Here is a 15,297-nt window from a genome sequence, read left to right on the forward strand (position 1 = left end):
GCAGAGCTGAGCAGTCCTGGCTCCGGAAGCAACCCACACTGCAGCTCTGCATTTTAAATGTAGTAAGAGCCATAGGGAAGCCTTTGTCGACTGCTCCGGTAAACCTCATTTCACGAGGCATACCGGAATGTCAACAAAGGCTTCCCTTGTTGACCGCGGCGCGTTCAGACTGCCCCGCTGTGCCACCAAATAGCTGATCAGCACAGCGCGGTGGCCATTTTGATGTAAATGAAGCAGCGATTATTTTCCGCTTCATTTTCCTTTGTCTAGTAAACTCATCTACATGGCTCCGTCGATGGAGCCATGTAGTCTAAACATACCCGTACTGCTGCCGCCAAGCAACCTGTTCACGGCAGCTGGGGGTGGCCACAGCAGCCGGGGCTGCTAGACTAGCCCCTGCACATTGGCAGTCCTGGCGCCACAAATGGGCTGCTGGACTTAGCGTGAGCCAGGACCGAGTAGTCCGGGCATGCGCTGGTCCAGGACACTGCACCTCTGCATTTTAAATGTAAAAATTCATTTTCCTATGCCTAGTAAACTCATCTGCATGGCTCTGTCAACGGAACTACGTAGTCTAGACATACCCTACCTGTCCATGCCAGGGGATGGGGAACCTAGCTCCCTTCTGGGACTACTGCTGACAGAGCAGCCTTCCCTATCCCCTGATACCTCTAATAAACACAGCTGGGGAGGGGGGCAGGTGGCACCACAGAGGCAGTGTTGGGGGAACCAACTTAAGCTGGCTCCCCCCAGCACCAGCTCTTCCCCACCCCCCCCGCCATTGCTGCCTCTCATACAGAGACAGCAATGGGGGGAGGCAAGTAGTTGAGTACTCTGCTCGACTACTCTCTAATATCCCTACTTTAGACCATGGGGTTACTTTTGTTTTGTGTAGGTTCGCAACCTCATTTTATTTAGGTGTTTATTAGTGTTGGTTTAAAGAGAGATTCTATTATTTAGAGAGTACCGTCCTTAGCTTTTAAGATGCAGTAATTGAAGTTTTAGAAAAGTATTTTTTTCTTATGTATAAAACCTAGCAATACGCAATAAAACTGAATATAATATATATTTAGGAATATAGTTATTTCTCACCCCAGCATGGATCAACCACCATTATGTAGCGGCATTGTGTGTCAAACATACTATAACTAGGTTATATAGATATACCTCCTCCTCCCCTCCTCCCCCCAAAAAAAGCAGTGTGACTTGGATGAGCTCCATACTTCTCTAAGTTTGAAACAAATAGAAAACTCTCCACTGTTTGTTAAAACAAGTTTATTGTATTCACAAAAGGCAATGCAAACATACTGTAGGCAAAAGGCCAGTTGGTTACTACCTCCAGTGGAACAAAACTACTATTAACACAGCAAATTCCCCGAAGACAGTATTTTCTATAGACGGCAGTCCCCTCTCCACTCAACAATCTTTTACTTTAGATAAGCATTTAAATTTTTCAGTTTAAATCTAGACAAACAGAAGCAATGGGCGCCTAACCTGAAATAGGAGTTCACAGAATGCATTCAATCACACTGCACTATGGGAGCAGCTCTCCAGGCGGAGGGAAGTTGTCACTGTTCCACTTCAACAGTGCTATGAAAATTTACACCAACCAAGAATCTGCCTGTATTTATTTATTCTTCTTCCCTTGATCTAGTCAATCTTTACTAAAAAGATTAAAATAATTTGAGTTTTGTGTATAATTTATCTATTGTACGTGTAGAAAATGCCCTAATAAGAGACTCGCTAAATTTTAAGGAACCAATGCTGTTCATATTTAATATTGTGATGTATTATTTCTTAGAAAATATGCATAGATGTAAATAGATAAAAAGGCTCTTATAGGAAAACAGTTAAAATAATAAAATAGAGCTGAATTTATAGCCATATTAGCTTTCATTGAGTTGTACTACTCCAGAATGTTGTACTTCAGCAGCTATGAAAATGAAAATCCACTCATTGAAACAAAATGAACACAGAACATGTTTAAGCTTTAACAATTACATTAATTGCCAATTTTATTTTGGAATACTAGAATTTCTAAAAACAAAGATTAAATAGACAAGGTGCTTATCAACTTGAAGATACTTGAAATTTTAAAATCCTTTAAAACATTCTTTGCATGATGATACTACAGATAAATGATGTCCTCACATTGTTCAAGTGAAGTGACATTTTTATGGGTGTTTAGCAGGTAACAAACGACTCAAAAAAGAATAAAGTTTACACCGTCTGTCTTTGACACTAATGAAACAAAGTTAAATATAATAATAAAATTCTCATTTTTAAAGTTGAAGAAATGCCTATTTTAACAATTACGTGTTTATATGAAATAGCAGAAGTTATTATTTACTCCCAATGTAAGACAGCAGGTATAAACCTAATGTAGAAATCTGAAGTTAAACAGTTCCTCTGGCAGCATATTTAGTTACAATCGGGCCTTAAAAATAAATATAAAGGTATAGAAGAATGAAGAGAGAAAACTGATCCCATTAACAACAAACCCCTCTGAATACAGAGTTTTAATAACAAATACTTTACATTATCTACAACTTTCATAAATGTCTATGATTTGGATCACAAGAGATTATAGGATGCCAAATCCTGCAGTATGAAGTGTCAGGGGGGTTTGTTTTGAAGAGTAATAGAGAGGATGTGTGTGTGTGTGTGTGTGTGTGTGTGTGTGTGTGTGTGTGTGTGTGTGTGTGTGTGTGTGTGTGTGTATATTTATTTATTTATTTATGTGTATAAAATCTCAGACAAATGGGTATGTACACACTATTTATATTTCATATATTATAAGATCAGAATTTAATCAAACACATTAATCTAACTTCACACCAACTCTGTTCATCCCAAATTAAGAAAATGGAAAATATTTATACCATCTCAAAGACTTTTTTATTGGATTCACTTTCCTTATATTTCAATGAAAAACATGAAGAACCTACATAAATGTTAATGGGGGGTAATTTGATTAAATATTTGGAACAAATTAAGTCCTTACATACAAATTTTCAAATAGTAAGAATTTTAAACAGCAGCTTTTGTAATGTTTTTTCGTGATTCTTCCTCCTCTCCCATCCCCGCCAAAGAACACATGGAATACATTATCTCAATGCTTCCAAGGTGTCATATTAAAGCATTTTACATTGATACTGAACATCTTCACCTGGAAGGATAATGCCAAATTAAAACACTGGAGAGGAAAGACTATAGCTCCAGTTACAGAAACTTGAGTATAAAATAACCAGGCACTGAATACCTTATTGTTCCAATATGAAGCCATGTTTGAACGAGATCACACTAAATAATGTATTTAGTAACAGTAAGAAAAATGGAGGTGGCGCTGAACAAATGGTGAGTTTTAGTTGGGGAAAAAACACAAGGAAGATGTACAATGTAACAAGGTCGTAACTGGTAGAAAACAAAATACACCATAACATTCATTTGTGGACATGCTTTCAGATTTCCATGCATTTAATGAATTTTATTTATCAAAGTTATTTATATCCATTATTCTTCCCAGTCTACATGTCAGCCATCATAACAAAGTTAAAAATATGCATAAATATAATATTAAGAAGCCAAGTAGGTAAGCTGGGAGGAGAATGATGTGCAACTTTCCAGAAGTTAAGCAATCAAAGGAAAAAATCCCATATTCTTGGACGATAATTCTGCTCTTGCAGTTCATCTACTCCTTTAGAGAAACAACCCATAAAAATTCAAGTGTCAGGAAAAGCCTCCAGATCCTGTTTCTTTTGCAGTGAATGCTGCAGCTCCTCATGCATAATGTGATTCTTTTAAAGGCATGCTTGTCATTTTCAGTGTCATCTATTTTTTATGGCCAAAATGGAGGGGGGAAAAAAGAGTCCCACTAACAAGAAATCTTTGCTTTGCATCCACAGTGGCATAAGTACACATTCTCAAATGTATTCTAGACAAGTAAATAGTGAGAGGAAACCCTAAAGACAACAAGAACTCAATGATCCATACAAGTAATTTGTGCTCCTGGAACTCACCTCCACCATTTTGAGAGCAAACAAGGCAGACTCCTGCACTCCTGAACCTCTCCTACCCTTAAACAGCACACAGACAGACTTCACAAATTTCCAGTTAAGTAATTTGCAACCTCAGAACACTCCCAATTATTTGCTGCATCCCTACCCACCTTTGGAACTAAAAAATGCTGGAAGCACCACCCCTTCTGGAGAAGGAGCAAGAGAGCTCCAACATCCCAAACGAATTCCTTGTAAAGGAAAGAGAAGACCCCCTGGGTACTCCAAATCAAGTCTAGTAATAACGTACAAAATCTTTAATTTTCATATTGTATTTACATGGTCCCCATTACCATAATGTCAAGGAACATTTTGTCCCCAACTTCAGACTTCCTTTATCATACAATTCTTCTATTATGTAATGCATCTGACAAAGTGGAACTGTTTATGATGCAACAAACAGAATTATATTTTTCTAAACTGGTGGGATATGTTGGACAAACTAGTATTGTAGTGAAAAGATTCTCTGAAACAATGGAAGAGACTTCAAAAAGAACAGATAAAGCACTATCATTAGATTTTAAAGCACCTTCTCAAGTTTCCAGAACATTAAAAGGAAAAGATTCTCTTATTTAAGTTTAGATTTGAGAACGATACTTAATGAGATTGAAAGTTTTAGTTAATGGAGGCTACGTAAGTGGGGACTGACATTATTTATGATTTTTTTTAATAGCTCAAACTGTCTTTAGAAAAATTCTAAACTGTCAAACTTGAAAATTTAACTCTGAAATAACTGCTTAGCATTATAACGTAGCAAATTAGATTATTTTAATCAAGGGAAAGTATACTTGTATACCAATTACAGGCTATTTAAATCATGAGGATCACCAACATTTATGAATGCTTTGGGGACTATGAGCCTAGTTTATTTTCAAAGGAGAGGCTGTGGATGGTAATTTGTTGGTTGCTGTGGAACTGAATGAGGTGGAACTGCCACAGGATAGCCTGCTCCTTGAGGCAAACTAGATGTAGAGTTCTGGTAAGCTGACATATCCACAGACATTCCCATATGTTGCGTGTAAGTAGCTGTATTGGTAGATGACTGAAGGCCAGAGTTCTGGTTCATGTACGCAGAGTTTGACACAGCATCTGGTCCAGGGCTGCAACAGAAAAAAAAAATCATCTAATTTTAGAACAGGGACAGTTACAATTACCAAATTTGTTTCCTTATTTACATATATATTTTAATTTAGAGTGTGTCTGTCTGAGTAGGTCTGAGAGTCAGTTTGTTCAAGAACTCCTCCTAAATTGGACGAGCTAGGACCACCACATTTGGAATGCAGCTTCCTCTTAACCTAACTTAAACCAAGGTCAGGGTTTGGTGGTCCCTGGAAAACAGGAAGAGTGCTGGGAATGAGACTAGGGATGTTAAGGACTAGTTGACTAGTCTACTATCCGATAAGCAAATGCTTATTGGATAGTCAGTAGACTAGTTAATTCCCCTCCTTGCTGCCTCTATCACATAGAGGCAGCAAAGGGGGGAAAAGAGAGGGTACTTAAAAGTGGCAGCGCCTCACAGCTAAGCCCAGGATCAGCTGTGTGGCGCTGCTGCTTTGAAACGCCGAGTCCCCAGCTGACCCCAGGTTCCGGAGAAATGCAGCGTGGAACCCACAATCAGCTGGGGGGAAGCTTCAGCACAAAGAATGGCCACAGGCCTGGGGCTCCACCATCTTGCTTGCCACCAGACCAGGTAAGTAGCCTGCCTGCCACCAGACCAGGTAAGGAGCCCTCTGCCCCAAATCTGTCCCTCCCTGGAGAGCCTGCAGACCACAGGGGGGCAGCCTCAAGAGCCTGGCCCCTCCAATAGCATGCAGGCTGCAGGGGAAAGGGTGGGAAGCAGGAGTCTGGGAGTAGTCCGCAGAGCGCTGTGCCCTCCCCCCACAACAGATTGCAGGACCGGGGGGTGCAGGAAACTGCTCCGAGCAAAGACCCCTGGAGCAGCTGCAGGCCAGGGGGACAGCAGCAGGTTGCAGGCTGCTCCCTCCTTCCCCCGCCAGACAAGCTGCAGGCTAAAGGGGCAGTAGCAGGCCAGGGGCTGCCCTCCCAGACAGGCTGCAGGCCAAAGAGGCAGCAGCAGCAGGCATGGGGCTACCCCCACCCCCGACAGGCTACAGGCCTGGGAGAGGCAGCTGGAGCTGCCCCAACCCTCACCCGACATGCAAGCAGACATGGACTCCCCCCTCCCAGGAGAAGCCACCCTCCAGGGAGTGCAGTCCCGACCCTTCTGGAGGAGCTGCTAGCCAGGAAGCACTGCCATGGCTCCCTGGGAGGAGCTGCTGCCTGAGCAGTGCCACCCACGCCACCACAGGCAACCCTGGTAAACTCCTCCACCACCTCCCAGCCCCCTATCCTGAGCCCTGCACCATCCTCTGCCTTGACTTCTGCACCTCACCTCCTTCCTGCTGCCCTCTACTCTCTGCTTGACTCCTGCCACACCTCCCAACCCCCTACTAAGGATGTTAAATATCGACTAACTGACTAATCAAATAGTTGATGCAAAAATTTGATTAGTCAATAATGCAATTCTGCCTTTGAAATGTAGCAATAGCCCCAAGGCCGTTGCTACACTTCAAAGGGAAAGTGCTGCCTGGATCCTAGTCAGCTGGGGACTCCAGCTGATCCTGGGCTCCACACAGCACTGCTGCTCTGAAACGCTGTGGGGAGTCTAGGGACATCCCAGCTGGCCCCAGGCTGCATGTGGCATTTCAAAGTGGCAGCGCCGCATGGAGCTGGAGGTCTGGCCCCAGGTTTCAAGTGGTGCTGTTGCTTCGATGTACCCTCTTCACTCCTCTCTTCCCCCTGCCTGCTGCCCCTTTTTGATAGAGGCAGCAAAGGGAGGGAAGCAACTAGTCACCTAGCATGTTGACTATCCGAAAACCAGTTTCTTATTGGCTAGTCCACTAGTCCTTCACATCCCTACCCTCTACCATAAGCCATTTATCCCTACCTCTCCTTACTCCTGCACCCTCACTCCAGCCTTACTTTTCCTTCGTTTTTAAAAAAATGCAATCATTGAAATAAATCGTGCATATTTTTTATTTATTTTTAAAAAATTACTTCAGTTAAAGTTGCGAGCAGCACCAAGTACATCTGCTAGTAATACTATAAGCCAATGCAAAAATGATTTGATTTTGCTTATTTCTGAACAGAAGTAGAACACAAAAAAAATCAGTGACCTTTAACATTCATGAATGAACAATTTACACATCTCTAGACTTTTAGTGGTTACTAATCTAGGGGAAAACACATTTTACATTAAAGCCTTGCTGAAGTGTTACCTTAAATATGAAGGCTGAGCAGACTGAGTTGCTCCTGAAGAATTTATAGTTTGAGGCAGGGACCTTAGCTGGCCCATTTGATCAGGTCCTAGACTATAGCCTTGGGGAAGTGTGACTTGGTGCATACCCTGGATCATGTAATTTCCACCTTGTGGCTGTACAGAATACGGCTGTAAATGAAACAGAATATACACCATGCATCAATTTGGCTGAATTGAACAATAATATATATAGTCCAAAAATATAATGCTCAGATTCTGTGACACATTTAGAGCCCCATGAAGCAGGAATGTGACACTAAAATCTGAAGAATAGGACTGCTCAGGAAATCCACTTTTATGATTGCTTCAAAGAACAAAACACCCCCTCCGCTGCATATCTCTATGGGTGGGTGGGGATTTAACAGAAGATAGTCGGTATCCATGCATAGGAAACTTTGTTAGAGAAAGATCTGCTGATGTTCATTTGAAGACATTTCTAGATGCAGTAAGATATGCAGCTCCCTTAGGTGATAAATACACTGCCTACATTCACTCTGCCTCTCTTGACAGCTTCATTTTTTTTTTAACTATTCCATCCTTAATTTGTACTGTTGCTATTTCAAATCATAGTACAGGCAAATATTCTCAGCAAGAGGATTGGGTGGTGATTGTTAACCTGTACCTCCCTTGTCTATACACTCTAAGAGAGTTTAGAAGTTAGTACATTTAATAAAAAAGGTGATAAATAAACAAGGTATACAACAGGAGAAAAGTTAATCTTGCTATAAAAACCTTACTTTCTGCATTTCTTGACTTACATAACACTAAGGAGGCACTATTCATATGTGATGAAGGAGAAAGAAGCCAAGAGATCCTTTATCAGGTATTTTATACTGGTGAAAGACTGCATCTTAAAGACATACTTAAACGAATAAACTATTTCTACTGTGTATGAAATAGCATGCATCTTATGTTTATAAGTGATTTTTCTTAAAGCCTTTACAATTCAAACCACAAGCAGAGTAAGCCAATGCAGTATACATACACATCAGATATGAATGTTGCACACTGATTTTGGATTTGAAAAAACATAATATACGTATATGGAAATACAACTGTGCTTAGCACCACTTAGCTTTTTTTTTTCCCATAGCATGAAGCAGCATCTCAGAAGAGACAAACAATGTTAAAAACTTTAATTGTCTCATGTCCAGAATTTCTTTTCTACTCCCAAATATAATTAACGTTTCATTATTTCCAAGAGTTCAAGGCCTGGCATAATGGTTAAGTGCATCTTCTTTGATGTTGCAGTAGCTATGGTAACTATTCTTTTCACACTGCACAATTAACATTCATTTAAAACCCACCTGAAATAAGCAGTCATATTCTACTTTCTTTCAAAGTATGACCTTCAATACTCCCTGCCTTTTCTTCATTTTTTGCTTTCATAAATGAACATACATTGAACACATAAGAGTTCTTTCTGAATCCAATATTGGAATTTTTTAACCCACTAATTCAAAGTGTTTATTGCTTAACAAAAAATGATACCTCCAAAGCAAAATTACTATATCTGGAAAAATGCACTGCCCTTATGATGCATACCATATTATAAAGTTCAATCATTTCCCTGAAAATAGATAGAAGAGTAACATATTCTTTTGGGATTAAGAAAGGACATATGACTCAGTAAATCTATCCATCTGTGAAACACTCAAATGTAAGAAAAACGTGAATAATGAGAAAACTAGTTAACTGGGTTGTTAAACTTCAACATTCAGAACACAATATCCTATTAAATATATTGCAAAGATTAACAAGTGAATTTTAGTGCTAGAATTTTTTTGTTTTAGTACATTTTATTCTATAGAATTTAATGATAGTGAGGAAATATCAAATTATTTAGAAACTAACAATAAAGCCTGTTTTCTTTTATGTTTTGGTATCACCCTTTAAGAAAGAAAGGTTTTCTGAAAAGGGAACTGACCTGCACTGGAACACCAGCGGATGTGGGTGGATAGTGTGCTGGAGCATGAAGCTTTGAATAGGCTGAATACATAGGTGCTTCATTCATCAATTTGTTATAGAGTTCCAAGGCTTCCAGAACTTTCACATTCAATTCAGATAATTCTGAATGTTTTCTAATTAAAAACATACAATTTATTCAAAACTCAGTTACTTATACCACTGGGAATTTTGCAACAGTCTAACTAAGAAGCTCTTTAAGCAAAGTCTTAACGAAATCGGATTAAAAAAAAAAAAAAAAAGATTTTGTATAGGGTTGCCAGATGGTTTCAACAAAAATACTGGACACACCTGACATTACATTACAATCTACATTAAATCTTATTTAGAAAATACAGGACATTTATATTTTCTCAATTTGTTTCCTGAACAGAAAGCCCAAAGACTGGACTGTCCGGTTCAAAACCAGACACCTGGCAACTCTAACTTTGTATTTTTAAGATGTTCAGATCCATTCCAGTTATCATACTGATGTGACTTGGAAAAGTGGGTAAGTAAAGAGGTTGAGGATCCTTCTTACATTCAAATTGAAAAAAAACCTAACTATCTTTATGTCAGTCTCTCTTTGCTTTCTTCTTTTTTTATCCAGTTATCATAAAGTCTACTCAAAGATCTAGGAGAAATTACTGCATCTGAGTATATTCCCTTATTTATGATAGTGTGCAGCATAATGAAAGTTAGGCTCATACAACTGTAAATATAGGGCTACTCACATCATTGAAAAATTGTAATTTTACTCTGTCACAAATTAAAAGCTCTTTGGAGGTAGGAACTGTATTTTATTTATTTATACAGTACTCAAATACAACAGGGCCTAGATCTTTTTCGGGGCTAGCCCGTACTAAAATGAAAATCAAAGTAAAAATTAACAAGTTACAAATAAAGAATGTCAATTTTCTATTTTAAGTAGGAGAATAAGAGTAAAGATATAGTTAAATATGGTAACTGTGTCCAACCAAAAATCCTGAAAAATGAAGGTGATGCATATGTAACAGTTGTACTCCGTGTTTGAAAACACAAGTAAATGATTATGGCTCACCTATCAATCTCCTCTAGTTTTTCATCTATCATAGGACCCATCTGTTGACAGATGTCTACGAAGACAAAAGTGTTAATATATCGTACAATAAAAACTTTAAGACTAGTCCTGAATAAAATGTGTTAGTTGAGACCGATTATAATCTTTTCATTAATATTGGTCTACTACCAAATCTTTATTTTTGCTCTTAAAGACACCATTTTTCCAAAAGACATGGGGAATAAAGAATTAGTTTGCTATATAACTGCACCTACTGCCCACAAACAGGATTGGAATTCCACCAGATTTCTCAAATAATCCTCTCAAAACTGCTTCATCTACATCTAATGAAAGTCAATTACTAGAGCTAAATACACCAGAATGCCACCACTGAGACTGCATATTGCATGACTTTTAGGAATTCATGCAGTGACACCACAGATTTAAAAGTCACTATAGATCATGTAAAGAAAAGGGATTAAATGTACAGTACATCTTTCATCTAATCTCTAAGGGTATGTTTACACAACAGGGCTAAAGCCGAAATAAGCTACGCAACTTCAGCTATGTTGACTGCATATCTTAAGTCGAAATAGCTTATTTTGGGTTTTGGCGCTGTCTACACAGCAGGAAGTCCAAGGTAAACCACTCTTTCTCCGATTTTCCTTACTCCTCGTAAAATGAGGGTTGCAGGAATTGGAGTGAGAAGTCCTCCAGCTCGCCATTATGTAGAAATAACTGCTTGCAGTGTAGATGCATACTGTGTTATTTTGGAATAACATGAGTTATTCTGAAATAACACTGCTGTGTAGACGTACCCTAAGAGTATACTAACCAATAAGGAAGATATATTTAATAAGACAAAAAATATAACATAAGAATGGCCATACTGGATCAGACCAAAGGTCCATTTAGCCTAGTATCCTGTCTTCCAACAATGGCCAATGCCAGATGCCTCCAGATGGAGTGAAGAGAAATAGGTAATCATCAAGTGATCCTGTCATCCATTTCCAGCCCTGGACAAACAGGGGCTATTGCCACTATGTAAAGCCATGGTATGCCTACCCCTTAAATAATGTATGTAGTTTTGGTCACTCCATCTCTAAAAAGATACTAGAATTGTAAATGGTTCAGAGAAAGCTAATACAAATTATTAGGGCTACAGAACAGTTTCCATACCAGGTGAAGTTAAAAAGACTGAGACTGTTCAGATTAAGGGAGAGAGACAACCAAAGGGGGATATGACAGAAGACAATAAAACCATGAATAGTGTGAAGAAAGTGAATAAGGGTGATATTTCCCCTTTCACATAACATATGAACCAGGGCTCACACCATTAAATGAATGGGCAGCAGGTTTAACACAAAAATAAGGAACTTTGTCTCACAATGCACCGTCAACCCGTGGAACTTGTCACCAGGATGGTGTTTAGGCCAAAAGTATAACTGTGTTCTAAAAGAATTAAGATATGTTCACAGAAGATAAGCCCACCCGTGGTTGTTAACCAAGATGGTCAGGGACATAATCCTATGCTCTGGGGTGTCCCTAAACCTGTGACTGCCAGATGCTAGGACTGGATGACAGGGGACAGACCCCTTAATGAACCTCTTTATGTTAACTCCCTCTGAAGCATCTGGCACGGGCTACTGTTGGAAGACCGGATACTGAGCTAGAAAGACCACTGGTGTGACCCAATATGGCCATTCTGGTGTGCTTTTTATAGTGATATAGTATTTTAACACATATATCCCACTACAGTTCACCCAGTGTCAAGAAATAGATTAGGTTGATTATAAGCTTTTCCCACCCTCTCAGCAATAATTTATTTAAGACCAGAAATGGCAACAATTTTTTCTTTGTAGGATGCACAACACAGATAATTGGTTTAGTTTTTGAAAATGTGTTCATATAAGAGACTCAAGGGAAAGCTCTTGACAGACAGCAAAAACATTTTCATATAGCATCACAATATTTAAGAATATCAAATGCTATTACCCATTCCTTTACCCAGAGGAAAAAAGTGACAGGGTAAATAGCTCCATCTTAACCAGAGTTCTGATAGCAACATCTCTCTGAATGATCCATGCTATCAGTGGCCTAACATTCAGAGGTTGAGCAAGTAATTTACACAACATAGAACAAGAACTGCGTTTAAGTAACAACTTTAGTTTTTAGTCCCAATGATACACCAGTGTAACACTCAAGACCTATGCCCAACATATCTACTGTAGCCTTCTATCAGTGCAGACCAACAGCACTTTAAACATTAAAAGCTCAGACATTTAATAAGAATACCTTCCAAGTCTAGAAGATCTGGAGAATCAGGCTTTGCATCTGTAGGATCTATGCTCTGAAGCACCTGCAGTGTTCTATCCATTTTATCCTGAATGACAGATAAAATATCTTTAAAATATAGTTATATCTGAAACACAGCACAGAGTTGTCTAATATTCACGTGAAAATGGAAAACTGCCTTTTTACACAGATCTAAGCAAGATTTTTCTCCATTATCTTTTTTCCACAGAAAGATGTCGTGAGAGTAGAGACGTTACCCCAGCATGCCTGTTTCAGTCAGGTGTGGTGATGCAGCTGGACTTTACTTCCCTTTGGTTGTAAGCAAGTGCGGACTGAGGTGTTTTTAACTGAAGAACACCACTTTCCAGGAGTCTCATTATTCATGAGTAGTCAGAAACATAAGACAGTCCTTACTCAGATGCACCTGGGGACATTCATCAACTTGGGCTTAGTCCTACTACTTTTTCTTTCAGAAGATACTTTTTTCCTGTGCTCAGAAACAGTCTCTTTTTGGAAACTCTCCCACTTATTTCTATAGATTGCTTTCCTGCCCTTCTTTAACGAGGAGTTCCCTGCTCTGCTTATGGAACTGGGATGTATTAGTCATTCACTCACTATTTAAACACTATTTAAACCTCTCTTCTCTGGAGTTGACTTTTGGGTTAGCCTGCTCACAGCCTTTACCTGCTTCCCCTTCAGGCAGCCACTTTTTGTTAAGTAACCTTTAGGGTGCTAAGCATTAAAGCCACCCCTTCCCTGCTGATCTCTCCTAGGAGGCAGGGAGTCTTTATGCTGTCCTCCTTCTCTCAGCTCACTCCCAATGGAATGGTGAGAAAGAAGAGCCTTGCCCCCACTTCTCTGCAAGGCTCCTGGCCACAGACCCTTAAAGGTACAATGACAGGATTTCCTCTCCAGCACCAATCCTCTTTAGGTCCTTATTTCTACTGCTCTCAAACCTTAGGACTATTACTGTCCCTAAGGTGCAGATTACCCCCCATCACATATGTAAAGACTAATATAGCCATAAAACTTTATATATTTAATACCATATTTTGTATTCATAAAAATGTCTGCTTCCAGAATGAGACATTAAAAGGTTCTAGCCAACTCCAGAGGCTAGATTGGCAATGCTCAAAGTGTACTGAAGAGCCAAGCAGACACATGCCAATCCTTCACACATCCTCTATACTTGTCAAAAATTCATGTGTTCTAGAATGCTATAACCAATGCTCTCCCAAAACAGATATTTTAAGAAAATGGAAATCTGCAACCCCTCCCTTACACGCAGACTGGCTGACTGAGCTCTCTACTACTGCATCAATGGAAAAAGTGACTGTAATAGAAGTGTGGGGAAAGAAGAAAGTACCTATTTACACATGAAACTATTGCATACCTTTGCAGTTTAGTAGATATTAGTTCGATACTTGTAGATTACATTCTCACTTATTTATCTATTTATTCACTTTAATTATTAATGTCCTACATAACCTTTACAGTTATAGGTGTCTATTCTTCCCCACTCCTCTGATACTGAAGTGAAAACTGAACTCTATTATTTGTATGCTATTCCCACTTTGTGTATATATTTTGATATATTTTGTTTTATATATACAAAGTTTGTAAAATCATCATTGCATACCTCATCTATATAAACAGGTTCAGGTTCTGCTTTCTTAATTTCTTCTGTAGTTTCTTCAGTAACAGGGGGTTTATCCACTGTAGCTAAGAAAACATGAGTGTCAGTTCCTCCTCTTCATCTTTGTTACTATACTATCCTAGAAACATATCCTCCTATTCTCAACAAATATATAACACTGCATAGCTTTTTAAACTATTTTCTTAGTCCCAAGTACAATTCTTTGATATCAAATCTTTAAAGTCAAATAACTTAATAATATATGGAGATACACCATCTCATAGAGCTGGAAGGGACCTTGAGAGATCATTAAGTCCAGTCCCCTTCCCTCACAGCACGACCAAGTACCATCCCTGACAGATTTGCCCCAAGCCCCTAAATAGCCCCCTCAAGGACTGAACTCACAACCCTAGGTTTAGCAGGTCAATGCTCAAACCACTGAGCTATCCCTCTCCCATCTGGGAGAAAATGGCTCCCAGAAAGTAATGCTCTTAGATCTTTGATAAGGGGAGAAAATGTTGCATTACAGCATAATAAACGCAACATTGATCAGTCTTGTGAACAGGATAGGGTCTTCTTGGAATGTAGGCATTGTCCCTAAAAAAAAAAGTATCCAGAGCTGTGAATCAGAATCTAGCAAGGGTGTCTATTTAACCTGCACCAATGTCTAAAACATCACTGACAACATATGTTTTATATCATGACATTTTAAGATGACCACGTAAATGTTTAGAATTACTTAAAGAAATGAAGTGGGTGAGGTAATACTCTTTATTCGACCAACTTCTTTTGGTGAGAGAGAGACAAACTAGCTCTTCCTTAGGATTGTCTCTTTCACCAACAGAAGTTGTTCCAATAAAGGGTACTACTTCACCTACCTTGTCTCTCTAATATCCTGAAACCAACATTATTTTTTTCTTCCTCCCCTCCATTTTTTTCCTCTTATCTCTCCTCTCCCACCCCCCATCCCCCGCCCCACCCCTCCTTCCCTTATTTATTCTTGGATCTG

General features: G+C 39.2%; 1 protein-coding gene across 2 annotated transcripts in view; it reads right to left on the bottom strand.

The window, feature by feature from the left end:
- Positions 1-2,739: 2,739 nt before the first annotated feature.
- The window catches only part of STAM2 (signal transducing adaptor molecule 2), a 53,423-nt gene continuing 40,865 nt past the window's right edge, over positions 2,740-15,297 (bottom strand). For both annotated transcript variants that reach the window (XM_075933406.2, XM_075933405.2), the window contains exons 9-14: positions 14,292-14,374; positions 12,653-12,740; positions 10,379-10,433; positions 9,302-9,455; positions 7,334-7,503; positions 2,740-5,155 (exon numbers count right to left, since the gene is read on the bottom strand). In XM_075933406.2, the coding sequence (XP_075789521.1) occupies positions 4,927-5,155; positions 7,334-7,503; positions 9,302-9,455; positions 10,379-10,433; positions 12,653-12,740; positions 14,292-14,374 (779 nt within the window). In that variant the 3' untranslated portion in view covers positions 2,740-4,926. The remainder of the gene's footprint in view (positions 5,156-7,333; positions 7,504-9,301; positions 9,456-10,378; positions 10,434-12,652; positions 12,741-14,291; positions 14,375-15,297) is intronic.

This window comes from Pelodiscus sinensis, chromosome 7, assembly GCF_052426305.1.
Source record: "Pelodiscus sinensis isolate ZL-2025 chromosome 7, ASM5242630v1, whole genome shotgun sequence".
Taxonomy (NCBI): Eukaryota; Metazoa; Chordata; order Testudines; family Trionychidae; genus Pelodiscus; species Pelodiscus sinensis.